General features: G+C 44.6%; 1 protein-coding gene across 1 annotated transcript in view; it reads right to left on the bottom strand.

The window, feature by feature from the left end:
• Aff3 (ALF transcription elongation factor 3) overlaps nucleotides 1-19,880 on the bottom strand; it is a 474,038-nt gene that overhangs the window by 118,626 nt on the left and 335,532 nt on the right. Inside the window, exon 9 of the mRNA XM_051152759.1 lies at nucleotides 15,374-15,425. Within this exon, the coding sequence (XP_051008716.1) occupies nucleotides 15,374-15,425 (52 nt within the window). The remainder of the gene's footprint in view (nucleotides 1-15,373; nucleotides 15,426-19,880) is intronic.

Raw genomic sequence — 19,880 nt, 5'->3', positions numbered from 1 at the left:
TATGTGTGTGTTGAGCATCGGTGGCTGTGTGTGCCTATGTGTGAGAGGGAGCAGAAGCCAGAGGCTAATGCTGGGTATCTCTACTCCCCATCCTATTTTTGGGACAGGATCACTCGTACTGAACCTGTGGCCCACTGTTTTGGCTAGTGTGGATAGCCAGCAAGCTCTGGGGATCTTCCTGTCCCCTCGTGCTCCACCATTTGTTACAGGCCCAGGCCACCACGAGGTGCTTTTATGTAGGTGCTGAGAACTTGAACTCAGGCCCTCAAGCTTGCGGTGCAGGCAATTACCCACCGAGCCATTTCCCTACTCCCTGGCACTTTAGAACGTGGATCTGGTGGCCTGGGATACACCCTGCCTATGATGCGCAGCTGGATGGTTGGCCAGAGGAAAGCCGGACTGGCTGGGACACATCCATGCACCACTGCAACTGGCCCTGAGCTCACCTGACCATTTTCTTCGGTTATCTCACCCATCAAAACTGCACTTGTTTCTAAACTGACTGCCACAGCTTGGCCATGAGGCTCCCCGTGGCCTCTCTCCATGGCCTCTCCCCATGGCTTCTCCCCGTGGCTTCCAGTGACCTCTGGCTCTTAGGAAGGAGACTGGCTTTGGGAACTTGTTCAAGTCTTTGAAATGGGCAACATGCAGAATGCCACTGTTCTTTATCTGAACCAATCACACCATTGCCTTAAAAGACATAAGGGGTAGGCCAATACTGAGAGGAGCAGAGGCAGGAAAGAAATGATGGCTTTGCTTTTAGAAATTAGGAAGAAACATTATCTGAATGGTCTATAATGGATTTGGCCAAGAAGTCTCCTCTATCATTAGTTTATTTATTTTTTTATTCCAGCAGAAATGAAAAATCCAACTCTTAAAAAGAGGAGGCTCTGACACTGCTGCTTGGCTTTAGGGAACAGTAAGCCTAGCCCTGAAAAAAATCACAAAAGTGAAGATTCTCTTCTTTCACACCAAATAAAAATGTGATCCAATGCCTGCACCACAGTCCCAACACTGCCATGTGCTAGGCTGTAGTTGACAGCACAGACAGAAACCAACCCTTCAAAGGACGCTCCTTACATCAGTGTGTGCAACACGGCCAGAACAAACATGCAGCTGTGCAATTCTAAAGAGAAAGCAGTAACACGAAATTACTTTTACTCAAGGCTTGATTCAACTGTGGCTTGGCAGTACACGTGATTGAACTCTCATGCTAGACATCCCAACCCTGACACCCCGCCCCTCCCCATACACAGCTAAATCCATCTCCTGGGAATGGTGTCACGTCTGTGACATGTCCAGGATGAACGCAAGGTTTCCTGGTTAGAGTAATTTGTCTAGTTAGAGATAAAGGAAAAAAACCAAAGAGTCCCAAGCTGTGAGTTAATATTTTTAACTTGAAAGAAAGAAAGAAAAAAATCATCTGTGTGCTTGACAGACAATCTGTTTTTTTTCCCCCCCAAATAGGGCAAAATCTTCTCTGTATCACATATCAGACCATTTCCTACTTTTCAGCACTAGACAAATAGAAGGTTACACGATTTAGGGTGTCTTAGAAACAAGAGCTAAAGTTAGGTACCTTGCTATCCAACTGCTAAAGCATCTTACAGGAAAAACAAAACTTGCAATTAATAAACAGTTGTGGTCCTCCAGCTAAGACCCAAGGCCTCAGGATCTTCACATCCCAAGTTTTCCAGCCTGGATGAGCAGAGCTGCCCAGATGCTGTCTGTCTGTCTGTCTGTCTGTCTGTCTGTCTGTCTGTCTGTCTTCCCCTCCCTCCCTCCTTCCCTCCCTCTCTCCCTCCCTCCCTCCCTCCTTCCCTCCCTTCCTCTCTCTCTGCCAATATTCAGGATCAAGACTCCATGAAACAGACATTTTCCATCCTATGACCTCAGTCTTAGGATTTCTTTTTTCTTTTCCTTCAGAATGTAGGTATTTCACTTGGCAGGCACCCAGCAGTGATTCTTGCCTTCTGCCTCTTTCTCTCTCCTCCTTTCTCCACTTAGCTTTTATTCTTGATTCATTAAAACTTTGAAGACATTTGCGTCTAGAGTCTGTGGTGTCTACGGGGTATTAGAACTAGCAAATGAAGCTAATGGGATTCACCACTAAAGCTGACTTTTACATAAACAACAAATAATATTTTTGCCTTTGTATGCTCTAAATACTATGCAGGACACACGCTGAAATTATTCCTCGTTTATCTGAAATTCAAATTTGACTGGGTGTTTTGTATTTTCTCTGGCACCTTTGTCTAGAGGCTGAAGAGGGGATGAGGAGCAGCAAAGGCACTCTCTAACAGGGTGCCATGGTACGGACAAAATCCAGCGCCATGTTGGCATCTCTCTCACCACCCCAGGTCAGCACTTGCACAGATGTCCCCAGGCAACAGCTGACCTCAGTGCCACTCCTAACCCTTGCAAGCCTGGGTCTGGTTGGTTTTCTTCAAACACTGAACAGCACTTTAGCACTTTTAAGGGCAGTGCGTCTGTTTTCTCTGCTCAGCATTTGTTCAGAGGCATTTAGCGCCATCAGGACAGTGGGGACTACGGAATTAACATGGCAAAAGATCTTCACGGCTCAGGTATGTGAAAGAAAAGGTCAAACATTGTCATGTTTCAGACATGTAAAATAAAGATAAATACATGAGAGGAGCCAGACACCTCTAAATTTAGACACCTTAATGGTCAATTTAGATAAATTTATATTTATCATTAACTGCTTAGACATTTGAGAAAATCTAAAGCAGCACAGAATTTAGAAATTCTCTTTGGTTACTCAGATGCACATTGATACACATAAAAATATGCTGAAGTCTAGTGGCCGGGACAGGCCATCTACAGAGGCGCCCCGGGAAGTGGGCCCAGGAGACAACCTAACCGGAACCCTGGCTCCATCAGAAGCCTCTTATGTATGGATGCCTGTTCTGAGATGTTCCTCCACCCCGCGAGCCTAGGAACAACAAGGCCAACGTGCTAAAACAATAAGCAGTGATGCTGGGGCACAGGGGTCAGACTGCCCAACTCACACTAAAAAAGGAGGAAAATGCACAAAATTGGGAAAACTTCCCATGTTCACAGATGGCTCATAAGCCCCCTTTTTGTGTGTGTGTGTGTGTGGTCTAATGAATGATTTTTCCTCGAATATATAAACATTTTCTGTATATAGTAATTAAAAAATATTTTCAGAGTATATATCTTCTGAAAATTTCATTATATTGGTCTAAGAACCAAAGGTTTATGGTTATTATTTCTACCTAATTATTGGCTATTTTTCATTTTACTTTTATTATTCTATTTACTCCTGGAAAATCAAAACAACACATAAAAACAACCCCCTCCCCCCCAAAAAAACCAATACTCTGTCTATCCCACACTTTTAAAATATAATTAATCTAACAGATTTAATCAGTCTTTTAATTTTTGTGTCAAGTTTCCAAGTGAAGAACCCCCAGGCTGGGGAACTTTCCAAATCTAAGAGGCTGGCTTGGCTCCCAGTTGTAGAGAGGGCTCTGGTGTGTAGCTTGGTTTTGGTGAGGATCCTGAGGCAGAAGGCAATAGGAGCCCAAGGATGAGTGAGATCACCTCCCAGAGGGAGAGACCCAGAGGTCAGGGTCAGGGTTTGCAATGCCCGAGAAACCCGTGGCGTCCCCTCCCCACAAAAACTGAAGACTTAACCAGGCTTTGCCTTGTATACTAAATGCTTCTACACTTCCATTTCACCACAGCCTTGGGGCACAAACCACATCTAAACCAGTGCACGAGCCTTGTGCACTCCGGGTGCCACCTCTTGTCTGTGCCCTTAATGCAATTCGGTGCCTGTAGACACAGCACTTTCACATTTCAAACCCTGGCCTGGGGGCTAGGAATGGCTCAGTCTGTAAGAACACTGGCTGCTCTTCCAGAGGCTGATTCCCAGCCCACATAACATGGTTTATTAACTGCAGGCGACTCCAGTTCCAGGAGATCTGATGCCCTCTTCTGGACTCTTCAGGCATTGCATGCACATGGTACAGAGACATACACGCAGGAAAATATACCCATCTATATATATTAAAACGACAAAACAGAACAAATCCCAGCAACACTGGCCTGTCTATTGCACCTGTGCACATGGCTCTCTGGGCCTCTATCTCTTCATCTGTAAAATGGAACTCCTGCTGTTTATTCTGAATTTCTAATCCTGAGCTGACTCAATGCATCAGTTCACAATCGTCCCTATTATAAATCACACTATTTTAAATAGCACATCGATTCTACATTGTAGCATCCACTTAGTACATAGCAGATCACCTTGTGGCCGTGATATACTCACTTTTATTGTCTGAATGCTTGAGATTCCATAAAATCCTTATTTTTTTAAAAAAAAAATTCAAAGTATTTTTTTTAAAAACAACATAAAAACGTGAGTGTAGGGATGTATGTCAAATTTTGGTCATCTGTCCTAACCATGTGTTTTTGTTCTGTGGTACTTCAGTCCTGTCAGATAAAGGCGGAAGGGCGGAATTCTCTACGGCAGAACCTTAGCTGCAGAGAGATCCCGTGGGCACAGCCTCACTGGAGGCGAGCAAGGCCAGCTGAGGCTGGGAGCTCAGTTTCTGCTAGGAGGATCCCAGACTTCTGCTTGGCTGTCCCCAGAACTGCGCAGGATCCCGCAGGGCAGGCGCTAAGGCCTGGAGCCTGCCTTTCCCTGTATCCCCACAGGCCCTCTGGAGGTGCTCTCTCACTGGGTGGGAGGCAGCTTTTTAGGGAACTATCAGCCCTTTGTTTAGAAATGGGATTTCTTCTGTAACAACTGCTCTTCTCTTCAGAGGTCCTCTGTGCCAGGCCACAGACCTCAGGCAGTGCTGGGCAGCAACTCTGGAGCCAGGCAACCGCCCAGATTCCTGGCTCTGCCGCTGCCGCCAACTGTAAAGCCTCAGGGAGCCAGCTCACCGCCTGGAGATACAGTGTATGAATCCACCTCATCAGATTGTCTTTTAGATTAAACGAAACAGTGTGTCCGGTTGAGTGCCTGGCACAAAACAGGTTGTTTACTCCAAGGAAAGTATGGCGGAGAGCAGTGTACAGAGGGCACCTGTGATATGGGGCAAGGTGACTCCGATCTGTAACCTCCTAAGCTCCGCATTTCAGAGGCTCCTGTCTTATACCTACGTAGAAGAGAAAACTGGTGCAGGTCACAGTGTTTCTGAGAGGTGCGGCTCAAAATGCAGTAACTGCGTTCTAACCACCCCTGCGTTCTTGTATCAATGTATCACTCAACTTATTTATCGGTTCTTTGGCACTGTGTAAACCCTGAGCGCGGAATGCTGGGGGAGGCTCCTACAACAAAGCAGGAAGGCAATGCCGGGCCAGGAGAGGTTGTAACCAATCCATTATTGTCAGGCGCCATTTACTGTCTATCACAGTCAACGAACGCGGCTCTCCAAAGCCAAGCATCTCCTCCAAAATAAATAAATAGTTTTTTCAAAAAGAAAGAAAATGTACTGTCTGCTAAGGTCCCTGAGGACACAGAGCAGCTGAAGTTTGCCAGGTCAGTCTCTGTGGCTGGGAAGGGCTCACGGCAAAGGCGAATGCCTTCCTTTAGAGCAAGGGTTTTCAACCTGTGGGCTGCAACCCTTTTGATGGTCAAACAACCCTTTCTACAGCGGTCACACAAGACGTTAACAGTAACAAAATTACAGTTATGAAGTAGCAACGGAAGTAATTTTATGGCTGGGGGTCACCACAACACTAGGAACTGTAATAAAGGGTCGCAGCATCAGGAAGGCTCTAGAGACCGTCCACGCTAAACATGTGCCCATCACCAGCCCTGTGTGTCCTCTTTAGGGCTCACTAGAAACTTCCTGCCATCACAGTGTCCTCACAGGCCCACCACAAGCTTGTGACAAGGTCCTACAGTTTTCTGGGTTTCAGTTTTTTCAGCTAAGACTTTTGTAGGTCCCAGGAAGATGCTCTTGGCTTCTCTGAAGAATGCTTTACGGGTGTGTACAACTCAGTCCTGTCCCAGCTGTGCAGCACACAGGGAGGGCTCAGGAGATAGCACAGTGGATAAAGTCTTTGTTGTGCACATGTGAGAGACCAAGTTTTGACCCCCAGAGCTCACGCGAAGCTGGGTGCAGTAGGGTGCATCCCAGTGCACCTGGTGCGAGATGGGAGGCAGACACAGGAGAGTCCCTGCGAGTCTTTTAAGGAAACAGCCTTTATACACTGGCCAGCCTTGCATATGCTGAGGCAAACAAAACAGTGGAAGGTGGGGCTCAACACTGGAAGCTGGTGATATGTGCGCCATAGCATTTATACGCTGCCCCAACTCCAAGATTAAAAAATAAAAAGTGCAATTCTGTAACATGCAATGAAATATTTATTCAGGCTCTAGAAGGAAGTTCTGCCACACGAGTGAACTTGAGGATATCAGCTATTAAAGCAAAAAATGCTATATTTTCCTACTTATATAAAGTACCCAGGACAGGCAAATACAGAGCCATAGGTCAGTTAGCCAGTATGGGTGTTGAGTTCTGGGTTCAAATATGGGATGAGCTGGGAGCAAGCTCCTGAGACTGCGCCTTAAAACCAGTTAGGACAATAAATCTTATGTCGTGTTTTGTCACATTAAAAAGAAATCACACTACAAAATCCAGAAAAGAAACAAACAAAAAGCCCCGAGTAACCTGGATAAGGTCTGAAAGGAAATGTGTTTGATGGAGCCCAGGAAGAACAGTGTGAGGCCATAGAGAATCACACAGGGGGCAGAGGAACGGCCTCTAGGATTTTGTTAGAGGCTTTTCTCTGCTGGTCCAAGCAAGACAGTCTAACACCCGACCTCCCTCTTAGGCTAAATGGGTGACATGCTGGCATCTTTTCCTCCAGTGGGTGCCCAGCCCTGTTGCCCTGGTGCGTGCAGGCTGCTCTAGCCGCCATGACTACTTTGGGCATCGATATGAAGTGTGGTCTGAGGGAGTCTGGGGGTGCTGGGGACCCTTTGCTCATTTTTCATCATTGGTATCTGAGAGTAGGAGAAACAGGATCTGGGCAAGCTTTTCCAGCAAGGGCTGTTTTGTTAGTTTTTTCAGCTCTCCAGCTAACAGGATCCTGGCAAATGACTTACACAGATACAGAAAGGATGTCTCCAGGGACAGGTCAGCCACAATTCATCTTTTTACACACAGATTGCTATAGCCAAAACAAATATCACCAGCATTTCAAGTTTCTCAGGAAAAAAAAAAAAAAACCCTGAATTTTTTGGGGGGGAGGGGAGGGGAAACCATTCTCCAATAGACTTTGATCAACTTCCAGATACTATTAGCTCACCAGTTTGTGTAACCCGATTATCAAATGCACATGTGTAAGTGGCATGTCTCTTTATATGTTTAGCAACCACTTTTTCCATACTTAACATATTTAATGTAATTTTCCTATGAGCATGGATATTTTAAGTGAGGACTTTCCGACCCTGTGAAGGAGCTGTATGTCGCAGCTCTGCAGCACGCCACGTACCGGGGCAAGCCCATTTAGACTCACTCCCTCCCAGTCAGCAATGCCCAGGCCGGGCAAGACGCTCTAAAGGGAAGCCAGTGGGGCAGCTGCCTTGGACCTCCCTTCAGCCATGCGTTCTCTCCGGGGAGGGGCAAAGCCACGGGCTTTTGCATACGGTCTTGCCTTGGTTTGTTTGGTCATGATCTCTGGAGTAAACTGATCCTAGATCCTTGTTCTCAGCCCTGGTCTCACTGGAAGCCCTTTGAGAGACTTTGTCTTGAATACCCTTCATTCTTGCTAAATTCTCTACTTGTCTTAAAGAACAAATTAAGCTTTTAGTAACGCTCTGAGCAGCCACAGGGACACGGCCATTTTCAAGCCTTTGTATACCATAAATAGTGCTATCATGGCAGCAAGAGCAAGTTACTGGGTGCTGCCTTGGAAATGAGCACGTTCCCTATCTTACCTTTTGAAGAAGGACTGTTTCGTGGGTCGCTGCAATTTAGGCTAGCTTATAATAACGTGCAACTCTTTTACTGTACAACGTAGGTGCGTGGATGGGCCATTTTCCTTCAGTCTCACTTTCCCTCCTTGTAGGAGTTTAACCCCTTTGTTTAATCCTATCATCTTGATTTATGAAGGCCATTTATAATCTTCATTCTTTCAAGGCACACTTACTTTGGTCAATTGGGGGACATCCGCAAATTAAAAGGGCATCCTCTTGGGGTTTTGTCTGCACGCCTGAGCCACGGCCTCTGACTTGAGTGTGCATTCTTCATGGCTGGCAGGCTTCCGTAAAAGCCAGCTCAGCCATGTGCCTAGCTGGGCGCTTTGCAGGGTCTCAGAACTTTCCATCTGCTCTCTAGTCCCTGGGCTTCTCTAGCTGGGGTGACTGCCTCGTGGTCCTCTGGCCTAGGCATCTTCAGGCATCACACTACCATCTCAGAAGGGGTGCACGCGGGTTTGAGGTGGCAGCAAGGGGACACTGCCTAAGGACTCTGCTACGAGGACTGGAGTCTTGGGTTCAAGTCCTGCCTGCCTTCACCACTTTATTTATTTATAGGAAAGTAAGATAGTTTCCGTTGTTGCTCCATATTGTCACCACTGTTTGTCTGGTGTTGTCAGTCATTTAATTTCACTAGCAATAAACATTTTTTTTAATTTAAAAATATAACAATTATCAATGAAATCATCTGACACTGGAAGGTTTGATTGTAAATTCAATTATTTAATAATACCAACACAGCATTCAGATTTTTTGAAACAATTATGATAATTCTATTTCATTTCCAAGAAAACTATTTGATCTAAGTTGTCAAATTAATTCCAAAGGAGTGGCTCATAATATCTATTTATTGCTAATTAAAGATTCATAGATGATATGAAGCTACCTTCTCTCATGGCTTATGTTGTCAATTTGTGTTCTCCCTCTCTCTCTGTCTCTCTGTCTCTCTCTCTCATTCTCTCTCTTTGCTAGATCAATCTTGCCAATATGTTAATTTTACCAACCCTTAAAAAACTTTTCATTAATTATTCTTATTGTTTGGTGATTTTTATTACTTTTGTTATATATGTTTTACTATTTATCTTAGGTTTAGTTTCTTCTTTTTTGAAAAAAATTTACCACTTTTTTGGTTAATATATAAGATAATTCATAGTTTTCGTAATTTTTCTATCTTAATTTGTAAAACCAATATTATTTTCAGATGTATGTGTGTGTATGTGTGTGTCTGTCTATGGTTGCATGCACATAAGTACAGGTGCCCACAGAGGCCAAAGCGTTGGATTTTCTCTGGAGTTCGAGTTACAGGTGGTTGTGGTCACCTGATGTGGGTGCTGGGAACTGAACCTGGGTCCTCTGAAAGAGCAGTGAGTGTTTTTAATCATCCCTTGATTCCTAACTTCTTAACACAGAAACAAGTCACTGGCCACAACCTTGGTCTTTCCCCATATGAGGAAGTAAATCTACACATTTCTTACTGTCCTCACATGAGTTAATGAGTTTCAAATATTTTTCCTCAGCTGAACTTTCATTACTGCTCAGTTACAATTACATTCTAAATTCACTTGTGATGCATTCTTTAATGCAAAGATTATTGAGAAATGTTATTTAACTTCTTGATATTGAGATTTAAATTATACTTTACTGCTATTGACTTACAATGCAATTACTCTGTGTGACCATGGAGCACAAGCCATGGTAATTTTCATACTCAAGGCTTCCTGATACTTCATGCCGTTGCTCGCGATCAGGCAGCCTTGACTGGTGCTCCTGTGCCTCCTCTGCAGAGATTCTGTATCTGTATTTCTTGGGTGACAAATTGTATGCACACTGCAGGCAGAGGGGCTGTTAAGGGTCATGCATTCTCTAAACTCTAGTATTTTATTTATTTCCTCCTGATTACTATAGAAAGATGTGTTAAAAATCTAACGGGCTGCTAGACTAGACGGTTTTGTCGTGACTTTTGAGTTGGTCAGTCCGTACATACTTATGAGTGTCATATCTTCTCTGTCAGCACGAAATGTCCTCTTTTCCGGGCCTTGTAATGATCACGTCCTTTGTCTCAGAGACTGTTTGGCAGCAGTACTGAGACATTTGCTCCAATTTCCTTGCATTGGTTATATAAACAGTTTGTTTGTTTGTTTATGCTGCAAGGCTTCAATTTATTTGTATTCTTATTTTTGACGTATGGGACCTACAGACAGTGAGCACTCTTGACTTTAAAGCCAGCATGGCACCTGCCCTTTTAAAGTGCAGTTTTTAACCTGTTTACATTTAATACAGTCACAGCAGCCAGACTGAGATCCACTAGTTTCCTACTGGTATGCCCTGTCTTTCGTTTCCGCTCTTTTTGTTCTGTCGCTGTTTGTGCTAACCTGCTTGTAAGATTTCTGCAGTCACTCGCTGGCTGGTTAAGCTCTGTCCAGCATTGTTTCTGGCGACATCCCTGGGCACTACGAATGCTTATGGCTCCCTCCTCTCCACTGACTCTCGCTTGTGTCGAGTTGTCACAATATGAGCCAGCACAGCGCTGAATCCCTTGGAGCTGGGGTTCCAGGCAGTTGTGAGGTGCCTGACCTGAGGGCTGGGAACCAAACTCAGGCCTTCAGCAAAGCAGAGTGTGCTTTTCCCACTGACTCTCTCTCTCTAGCCTCAAGGGGACTTTTACTTTCAAAGCCTGGTTCTTCTGAGCTTGGGAAAGCTGAGGTCATGCACAACGCCTGAATTCCCAGCTCCACGCAGCAGCTGGCGTCTCTGCTGGTCCTGTTCAGCTTCCGTGCTCACCAGTATCTTCCCTGCACCCTGTACCGTGAGAATTAGGAGCCACTGAAGCCCTTGTGGGGATTCATATGCAGGTTTGGGGGGGTCTCTTTCTCATGGCTTTGTCCTTTATGAAATATCTTCCCCTGATCACCACATGACTTTACAAATGAAGACTTTATCCTCGACAGCCATCCCGAGTGTAGTTTGCGTCCTTGAGTTCTTGCTGCCCCTTGCGGATGGCTGAGTGTCCCTGCCCCCACCACCCAGGGAAGGGGCTATACTGGCGTAGCTCTTGCTCAATCCACTTTGCTTCTTTACAGGATCACATTTCCTATACCTTGCCTTAAAAAGTTAGACTTCAAACAGTCTTGCAAGTGTTCAGAGGAGGAGAATTTGTCTAACATGATTTTTTCCCATCATTACTGTAACTAAAATTCCTTCACAGGTATTTATGGTTTTGCTTGCGTCTAAATGTTAAATCGCTCCTTTAATCTTCTCAAATGCTTGGGTCATTAATCCTGGAGGAAATCTCAGGTATTTCCCCAATCCCTCTGTCCTACCAGGCAGTACACGGCTAGAGCTCTTCATGATTAACAACAGCGAGAGGAGGCACTTCTGTGGAGACCCGTGCTTTGCCTCCCAATACTATTTATTTATTGAGACAGGATCTGCTGCACATCCGTGCCTTTCAGCTGCCCTGAAGCTCAGCATGGAGACCAGGATTGGCCTGGAACTAGCAGCGGTCCTCCTGTTTCTGCCTCCCAAGTGCTGGGACTACAGGTGTGTCTCGCCAAGCCTTGTCCAATTGTGGGCCACAGTTTTAAGCCCACTCAGCTTCCTGAAGTCCTTAACTTTTCATCATTCAAGCTTTGCTCTGCCCTGACATCACATCCTGCTGCAGTTAAATTCTGATTCCTAAGCCACTTCGCCTAGCCGACCTTTGGGGTTACTGAAGGGTCACAGACGGCCCGGATGCCCTCTCCCTAACAGATCCATACACCGTACCAGTCATTTTTACGTAGCTGTGACAAGACAGCTATAAGAAATCATTTGACAATGGACAGGACATTCTCCACAATTGAGTGAAGAGTGGGGTCTGACTTTCACATGAACTCTGGTGCCTCACATTTGACCACATCCCCTGGATGGGGAGGCCTGGTGGCACTCAGAGGAAGGATAGCAGGCTACCAAGAAGAGACTTGATACCCTATGAGCATATACAGAGGGAGGAGGTCCCCCTCAGTCACAGTCATAGGGGAGGGGAGTAAGGGGAAAATGGGAGGGAGGGAGAAATGAGAGGATACAAGGGATGGGATAACAATTGAGATGTAATATGAATAAATTAATAATATATATACATATATATATATATATATATATATATATATATATATATATATAAAGAAATCATTTGAAGGAGGTGTACAGTTCAGAGACTTCAGCCCACACTTTGGCCCCGTGAGCTTTGACAGCATGACTTGACAGTGACGCCATGTGGCAGAGAAGGTGCTCACTGCATGGTGGGTGGGAAGTAGAAGGGACCGAGAGCAAGATGTTCTCAAGGATTCCCCGATGTGAGCCAAGTCCCAGAGCTAATGTCTCCAAAACCTTTCCAAATGGTGTTACCAGCTGGAGGTAACCATGTTTTCAAAGCCGGAACCCCTGGAGGCCATTCTCTCTTTATTTAGACCATCACGGATATCTCATAATGTGACCTCATTTTGGGATAGAATCCTTATGGAAGTAATCATGTTAAAATAAAGCCCTTAGGGTGACATCTGATGCTACCAATGTAGGTCCTAGTCAACGCGGCTGGGGTTCTTACAGAAGGGAACCCAGAGGAAGATGCTTGGGAGGAGGACGGGTGTGAAGGGGATGGCCATGTGCTCATGCAGGTGAGGGCGTGAGGCCGGGGACACAGGGAGCCTTCCCTTCCAGCTGTCAGAAGAAACCCCTCAGCCCTCTCCCGTGGGACCAGCAGTCTCCAGAACTGTGGAGGACACATTTATGCTGCTTAATCCATCTAGTCTGTGATAACTGTAACAGTAGCTCATAATGGCTATCATATTCTCAAACAAAAAATAGTTCAGCTTTGTAAAAAAAAAACTTCCTTCCAGTTCATGGCCTACCTCTGTCTGGCACATTTATGCTCTCCTTTATCCTTTAAATTGGACAACTTGTCTGATCTTCAGACGTCTCATAAGCAATGCGGGTAGAGTGCCCCCACTATACCCATCACAGTAAGACTCAAAGGAGGGGTATGTGTACATATCTGTGTGTTGTGTGTGTGTATGCTTGTATATGTAAGTGTGTACATGTATGTGCGTAGGTATGTATAATATCATGTACAAGAATGCCCATGCTACCCGTGTGTGAGGTGTCCGAGTCTTAAGCTGTACATCGCAGTGCTCCTCTTGCCTGCGTGGAACGCAGGGACTATGAAAGGACTCCGGGCCCACAGTGCCCCGCTTTTATGAGATCCCTGCAAACACAGCTCTGTTTCCGTTTCCTGTGATTTGAGTGGCAACCATGAGGTAGGTGACAGGGGACGGAAGAGAGGTGTGCTGAGGATTTGATGTCACTTAACTCTTTGCAAAACCTACTTATTCTTACACATTAGGAGAAATAAAGAAAGCTAGTTTTTAGGAAGTGAAAACCAACATTTTAGGGAGTGGGTGTTATGGAGCTGCGCAATAGACAGATGAGGAAGATCACTAACAGCGTGTCAAATTGCATGAGTCAAACTGGTGTCTGGTGAGTGAGATTTTAAAATATGTAAAGTTAAGTATAATATGCCGACAGTTTCCTAACATATTTTTGATGCTCTTTTGTCTGTCTGTGAAAACAATTTTGTTAAGAATTTCAAAGCCTGCTGCTTTCATAATAATCAATGCTCTTATCAAATAATGAATAAAACACAACTAGCTTACCAGTGGCTTACACTCTAGTTGTATACACTTTTATCTCATCCAAATGATACTCAGAACGACCACATTTTTCCGTGACTCTACCCTTTTCAGTTCTCTAGAATGCCTCCAGATGGCATTAAAACTCTTTTTCCATTATATTCTATAGCACAATTTAAGACCAGCAATATTTTAAACCATTATAAACTGTCATATTTACTATTTCTGAAAAAAATACAACAATGGAACTTTTAGAGTAATATCCTGAGATATAAAACATCTAAGTCACTTTGTGCAAGCCAGATGCGCTCTCTAGATGGAGCGAGAGCTTGGGCAAACCAAGAACATGATACTACATAGACTGACTGCCAAGGAAGAGCCCTTCAGGTGCTAGTAATGAGAGCTCTGACCCAGAGACAGATACGATCACAAGGTTGTTTCTGTAACAAAACACGTTCCATTCCCCAAAGGTGATCAAAGTAAACATTGTTAAGGAGAAAGTCATTAATGGATGTTTGTGAGGATAAGACACTCATGTGTTAGATTCTGCTTCATTGCAACTGAGTGCTGGAATATCAGATAACAATGATGACGACGATAATGATGGCGACGACGATGATGATGGTGATAATGGTGGTGATGATGGTGGTGATGGTGATTGTGATGATGATGGTGATAATGGTGGTGATGATGGTGGTGATGGTGATTGTGATGATGATGGTGATAATGGTGGTGATGATGGTGGTGATGGTGATTGTGATGATGACATTAATGGTTAACATTGGGCCTGGACTCACTGGCCTGGAGCTCACCAAGTAGTCTACACTACTGGCTGGAGAGTCCTATGGATTTGCCTATTACTGCCTGCCCAGTGCTGGGATTATAAATGCAGCACCTCAGCACCCACTTTACCAACTGAGCTGCTTCCCTAGCTCTGGGACCTTAATTTGATATCATATTGATCATTAAAAACATACTTATATTATTTCAATCCTGAAAAAAAAAAGATGACATAAGAACGAGGAGCATGTGCCTCCTACGTGTCTTTTTTCATCTTTAAAAAATGCTTTACCTAAGAACATCAATGAGCTGGGCTGTGGTGGCGCACGTCTTTAATCTCAGCACTTGGGAGGCAGAGGCAGGCGGATCTCTGTGAGTTCGAGGCTAGCCTGGTCTACAAAGCGAGCCCAGGACAGCCAGGGCTACACAGAGAAACCTTGTCTTGGGGAAAAAAAAAAAAAAGAACATCAATGAACTTTTGAGATATAAGATATTTATAGCTGTGCTTGTCATATATTTCAGGGGGGGGACCGCAGATGGTAGGCAGGCTTTTTAAATGACTTGGGTACTTTACCAGGAAGGGGAACAGAATGTCCCCTAGTATGTGTGAGAAGTTCTGGAAATCCTATGTCAGTGTTAAAAGTCTCCAGCCAAATTTTAAAGGGTTTATCTCTATTCTTCCTTAGTGCAAGCTCTCTAGTCTAATTATACTTCTACTTTATGAAGAAGAGCACTTACATTTGCAAGATCCCTTTTCTCTATGCTAAAGCACAAAACCTCAAAATGCATCTGTACCCGACAGCATTTAAAAAGACATTATCATGAAAAAAGAGAACCATGGGTCTCCTTCCACTGTGATTACCACTCTCACAAGACTGGCACTGTTTCATTTTATAAGGCATATTAAAGAACAGTCATCCCAGAGAGAAACGCAGAGGACACTTACGAAGTATTCGATGCGCCATTGTCTGGACTCTCTGGCTCCGCATCAGCTTTCTCTTAAAAAGGAAGTGGAGAAAAAAAAAAAAAAAAAAAAAAAGAAAGAAAGAAAAAAACACAACATCAGTCCCACAATCCTTAAGATTTAAGTTTAAACATATTTCTATGCTCCTATTAACAAGCTTTCAAAATGTGCAGCAGGAGGCTTTTAAAACATCTTTTATTGTTTGAGAACCAAATGCGAAAAATAATTCCGCTTTGGCAATACAATTGCCCAGGCACAGGGCCCTGAGTAGGTACCAAGGAGCTATTTGCAAACAAGCAGAGACATGGAGTGCAGACCTTGCCAGAAGATGAATATCTTACAGATGGAATCAGTTTCCCTCCATTACATTTTACAGAAAGTTTAAGGAAATAAACTCATTAGCGTTGTACATCCAAGGCACTGTGAACTTTGATCTCTTCTGCTAACACAAGCCAAACGAGGAGAGGCTGGATTGGAACTTGGAGAAAATTTCACAGACCACTGAAGCCAGAGTCAGGAGATGTTGGATAATTTTACCCCATGGAGAACTCTGGCAGCAGATTTTTGGGGCTCCCAATAAAAACAGAAGAAGATATAAACCAGAAATCCCCGCTGACCATCAGAGAGGCAAAGAAAAGAACGTTTCTACGTGACATGGCTGTTGGCGATTTAGTTTTAGGAGTTTGGAAGCCGGCCAAAATTCTTTTCCCAACAGGCATAAGGTAATACTTAATCCTGGACCAACTGGTGGTTTGAAACGTGCACCCTCATTTTATACGGAGCTCCTCTGGTTTTGTGGCCATAGAAAGAAAAGACTGTTCACGCTGTGGCTATTACTGATGGCTCTGCAGTGACCACTTCGAACAAATCCAACAGGAAGTTTTGAGTTGCAGGAGGCGGGCCCAGTGGCAACAGCTAACTCTCTTTGTTACTCAGGCACGTCAGCCTGACGCCTCCCAGCACCCTCTGCTTCTGCTCGGTCCCGTCTACCCAAACACTGGACTATGATAGGAAGTTTCACTTGTCCTCTTCCAACACTGCCCTGTGGCCATATCATTTTGAGCAGGACCTCCTAGAATACACAGTGAACATACCCCGAAAAAGCTACCCAATCTGAGCTCAAAAGCCCACTTTGTATGTTCCTGCAGGAAACTAAACAATTATGAGGAGGGGAGGGCAGTGATGCACATCTGTCTCAGATATAACTCTGTGCTGTGTCTATATTGTGTCAGAACACTCACAAGACAGCTACTCGGTCCATAACCCATTCATGAAGGAGAGAGAGAGAGAGAGAGAGAGAGAGAGAGAGAGAGAGAGAGAGAGAGAGAGAGAGAGAGAGAGAGAGAGAGAGAGAAGCCACAACACCTATGTCAGCACCAAGCTGATTAGCTGGGCCCGACCCAGGTGAGACTATGTTCAGGTAAAAGCAAACCCAACAGACTGATGCTTGCTCCAATACTCTGGGTTTTATATTAGATTGGCTCTTCTGGGCAGGCAGAGCTGTGGTATGCTCGGTTAGGAGACATGTAAGGTCTGGTCAAGGAGCCTGCATGTTGGAAAATAATCTAATTTGGCGCCTTCTAGAATCGTATTTCCAGACTAACCGCCATCGCTGCCACAATCTCAAATAAAGCCATAGCACCTGTACTGTGTAAGACAAAACTAAATGCAGGCTTAATTACACTAATTACATTGCCTCTCCTCCCTCTCCCCTGAGTTTGGAGAAATGGGTTACTTTTCCCAGGGAACAGCTGTCAACAGTTGCACCAAGGCACCACTACAATGGAGGACCTCAAACAGGCCCAGGATACAGTAAACATTTCCAACAGTTCAAGTCAGAAAACAAGGAATCACTATAAGCTAAAAGAAAAGGTGGTTTGGGTGCCTGAGTGGATGTTTTACCTTGACCAATAATGCTGCCAGGCGGCCCACAGGCTGGGAGGACCCAGGTTGGGTTGCACATGGGACCAGGGGGCTGCAGGTGCCCTGGGCTGGCTTCAGCTCGGGGATAATGCTGCAGCTGACGGTCTCTGCTCTTAGCAGCACTTATGTTGTGGCAACAGGGAAAACAGAATAGGTCCCTGCGAATAGGAGGGACGAGCCCGGGGCCAAGTGGGACACTTCCAGGAGCAGCTGATAGCAGGTGCTCCCAGCAACCTCACAGCTCACCTTCTGGGGAGGAGCAAGGCCAGGGCCCAGATATGGGTTAGCATTTCTTTGTCTTTTAGGAAGAAAACACAAACAAATTAAACCTCCGGCATCTTTGAAGATTCAGGTGATGCAATCTTTAAAGTTAATTTGAAATGTTCAAGGGCATCCATGCACGGCTGAGAACCATCACTTCACCAGGCCTCCAGGGAAAGTGAGGGAGTCTCAGGACCAAGAGTTTGCAGGTGGCAGCTTGCACCACAAGGAGGACTACTGGGAGTCACCTGACAGCTTGCTCTTGGATGCCACCGCTCTTGTGTCTTTGGGAGGGAAATCTGCATTGCTCATTAAAAAGCAAGGCAAAAGGGGTAGAGGATGGTCATTTTGCATATGGAAACAGAATTACAGAGAGGAAAGGGGAAAATGAACCACAGAGGAGATTATACAGGTATCTGTGAAAATGTATACACATATATGAAAATATATACAAAGATATCAATGTATATTTTCAATTTTATTTATTTATTTTGTATATGTGTGGGGGGGGCATGCATGCCATGGCAGGTATGTCAGAGGACACTCTGTGGGAATTGACTCTCTCCTTCTACTATGTGGTTTCTATGGTAGATCTCAGGGATTGGGTATAGATAATCAGGCTTAGCAACAGGCACTGTTATTCACTGAGTCATCTACCCATCTTTTTCTTTGTCTCTTTGTGTGTGTGTATGTATGTATGTATGTATGTATGTATCTTTCTTTCTTGCTTGCTTGCTTTCTTCTATTCTCTCTCATCCTCTCTCTCCTTCATCCCATCACCCTTCCTTCTTTCCTCAAGGTATCCACCAATCCACCCATCCATCTATGTGTGCGTATGACACATGTATTTTAAGTGGCACATGGGTCTCCAACGCCCAGCCACTAACATGGTAAGTAGAAGACCTCTGGGCTGAGGACAGCTTAGAATTTTTAAGGTACAGTCACCATTGAGATGGACATAGTTTGAGGCTTCAAACAGATCCATCACTCCACAGGCCACTTAAAATGTTATAATAGCTTTCTTTGTACTGAGGGCTCCAGTGTGCCTGGCATTCTGCCTGGTGGAGGTAAAGATAAAAAAAAAAAAAAAAAATCTAATTCACATTCCTTTAAAGCTACCGAGTGCCCTGCTGGGGAGTCAAAGTAGACATCTTCCTGACAGAGAAGAGTCTGGAAAAGGGAATCAGACAGACAGGTGGAGTCCATGGTCTTCTGTGTTCTGTTGTTGTTGTTACAGTTTGATGTCTTGTCCTTTCATTTTTCAAAGAGAGAGAACATGATGGTTGGTGGGAAGGGAGGACGGGAAGATCTGAGAGGACTTAAGGGGAGGGGAATGAAAATGATCAAATTATACTGTGCGAAAAGTTAAAAAAAAAAAAAAAAAGCATAATAAGTAAGAAAATCCGGCAGATAAACAGTCTGAGGGACTCTGCCTTGTTTTTAAGTTTTAACTGAGATGTTACTGAGATCACTAAGACGCCAGACAAGGCCCTCGGGATGGGCGTGCTGTGCTGTCGTCACCTTTCCTCACAACTGTGTGACAGGTAAGTCACACTCACGGTCAGAGACAGTCTGGGCACAGAGCAGAGCAGGAACTCCACTTGCTTGGTTTTAATTCTGTTATCCCTCAAATACTCTGAACGATGCTAATATTGTCTATTATTTTTAGACATATCTACTTTAGATAATACCTATATTCATGAATATAATAAATTGCCCCTACACACGTCTTACTGGTTCGACTGTTACTTTTAGAGTTTCTAGTATGTATTTATAGTTTTAAGAATACTTAATCTTATTTCTCACATTAAAAAGAAGTCAAAGATTTATATGCTCTGAGGGGAATAAAAACAGCATAATCTTCTATTTCTTGACTAATCAACTTCTTTTAGAAAACAATTATGCAGCCGGGTGTAGTGGCGCATGCCTTTAGTCCTAGCACTTGGGAGGCCGAGGCAGGCGGATCGCTGTGAGTTCAAGGCCAGTCTGGTCTACAAAGTGAGTCCAGGACATCCAAGGCTACACAGAGAAACCCTGTCTCGAAAAACAAAAACACCCCCCCCAAAAACCCCCAAAACAATTAAGCATTTTTATTTAATTTGTGTGGCTATTTTGCCTGCTTGCACATCTGTGCAAGATAGCAGTGTGTGGTGCCCATTGAAACCAGAAGAGGGCGTCAGATCCCTTGGAGCCAGAGTAAAGACAGTTGTTAGCTGCCATGGGGGTGCTGGGAACTGAGCAAGCCCTCTTAACCCCTCTGGCTTCTTTTTTTATACAAAGCAAAGCGAGGTGGCTCACCCGCAGG

Source organism: Acomys russatus, chromosome 11 (assembly GCF_903995435.1).
Source record: "Acomys russatus chromosome 11, mAcoRus1.1, whole genome shotgun sequence".
Taxonomy (NCBI): domain Eukaryota; kingdom Metazoa; phylum Chordata; class Mammalia; order Rodentia; family Muridae; genus Acomys; species Acomys russatus.
The sequence above is the reverse complement of the archived record's forward strand: the minus strand, read 5'-3'. Positions and strand labels throughout refer to the sequence as shown.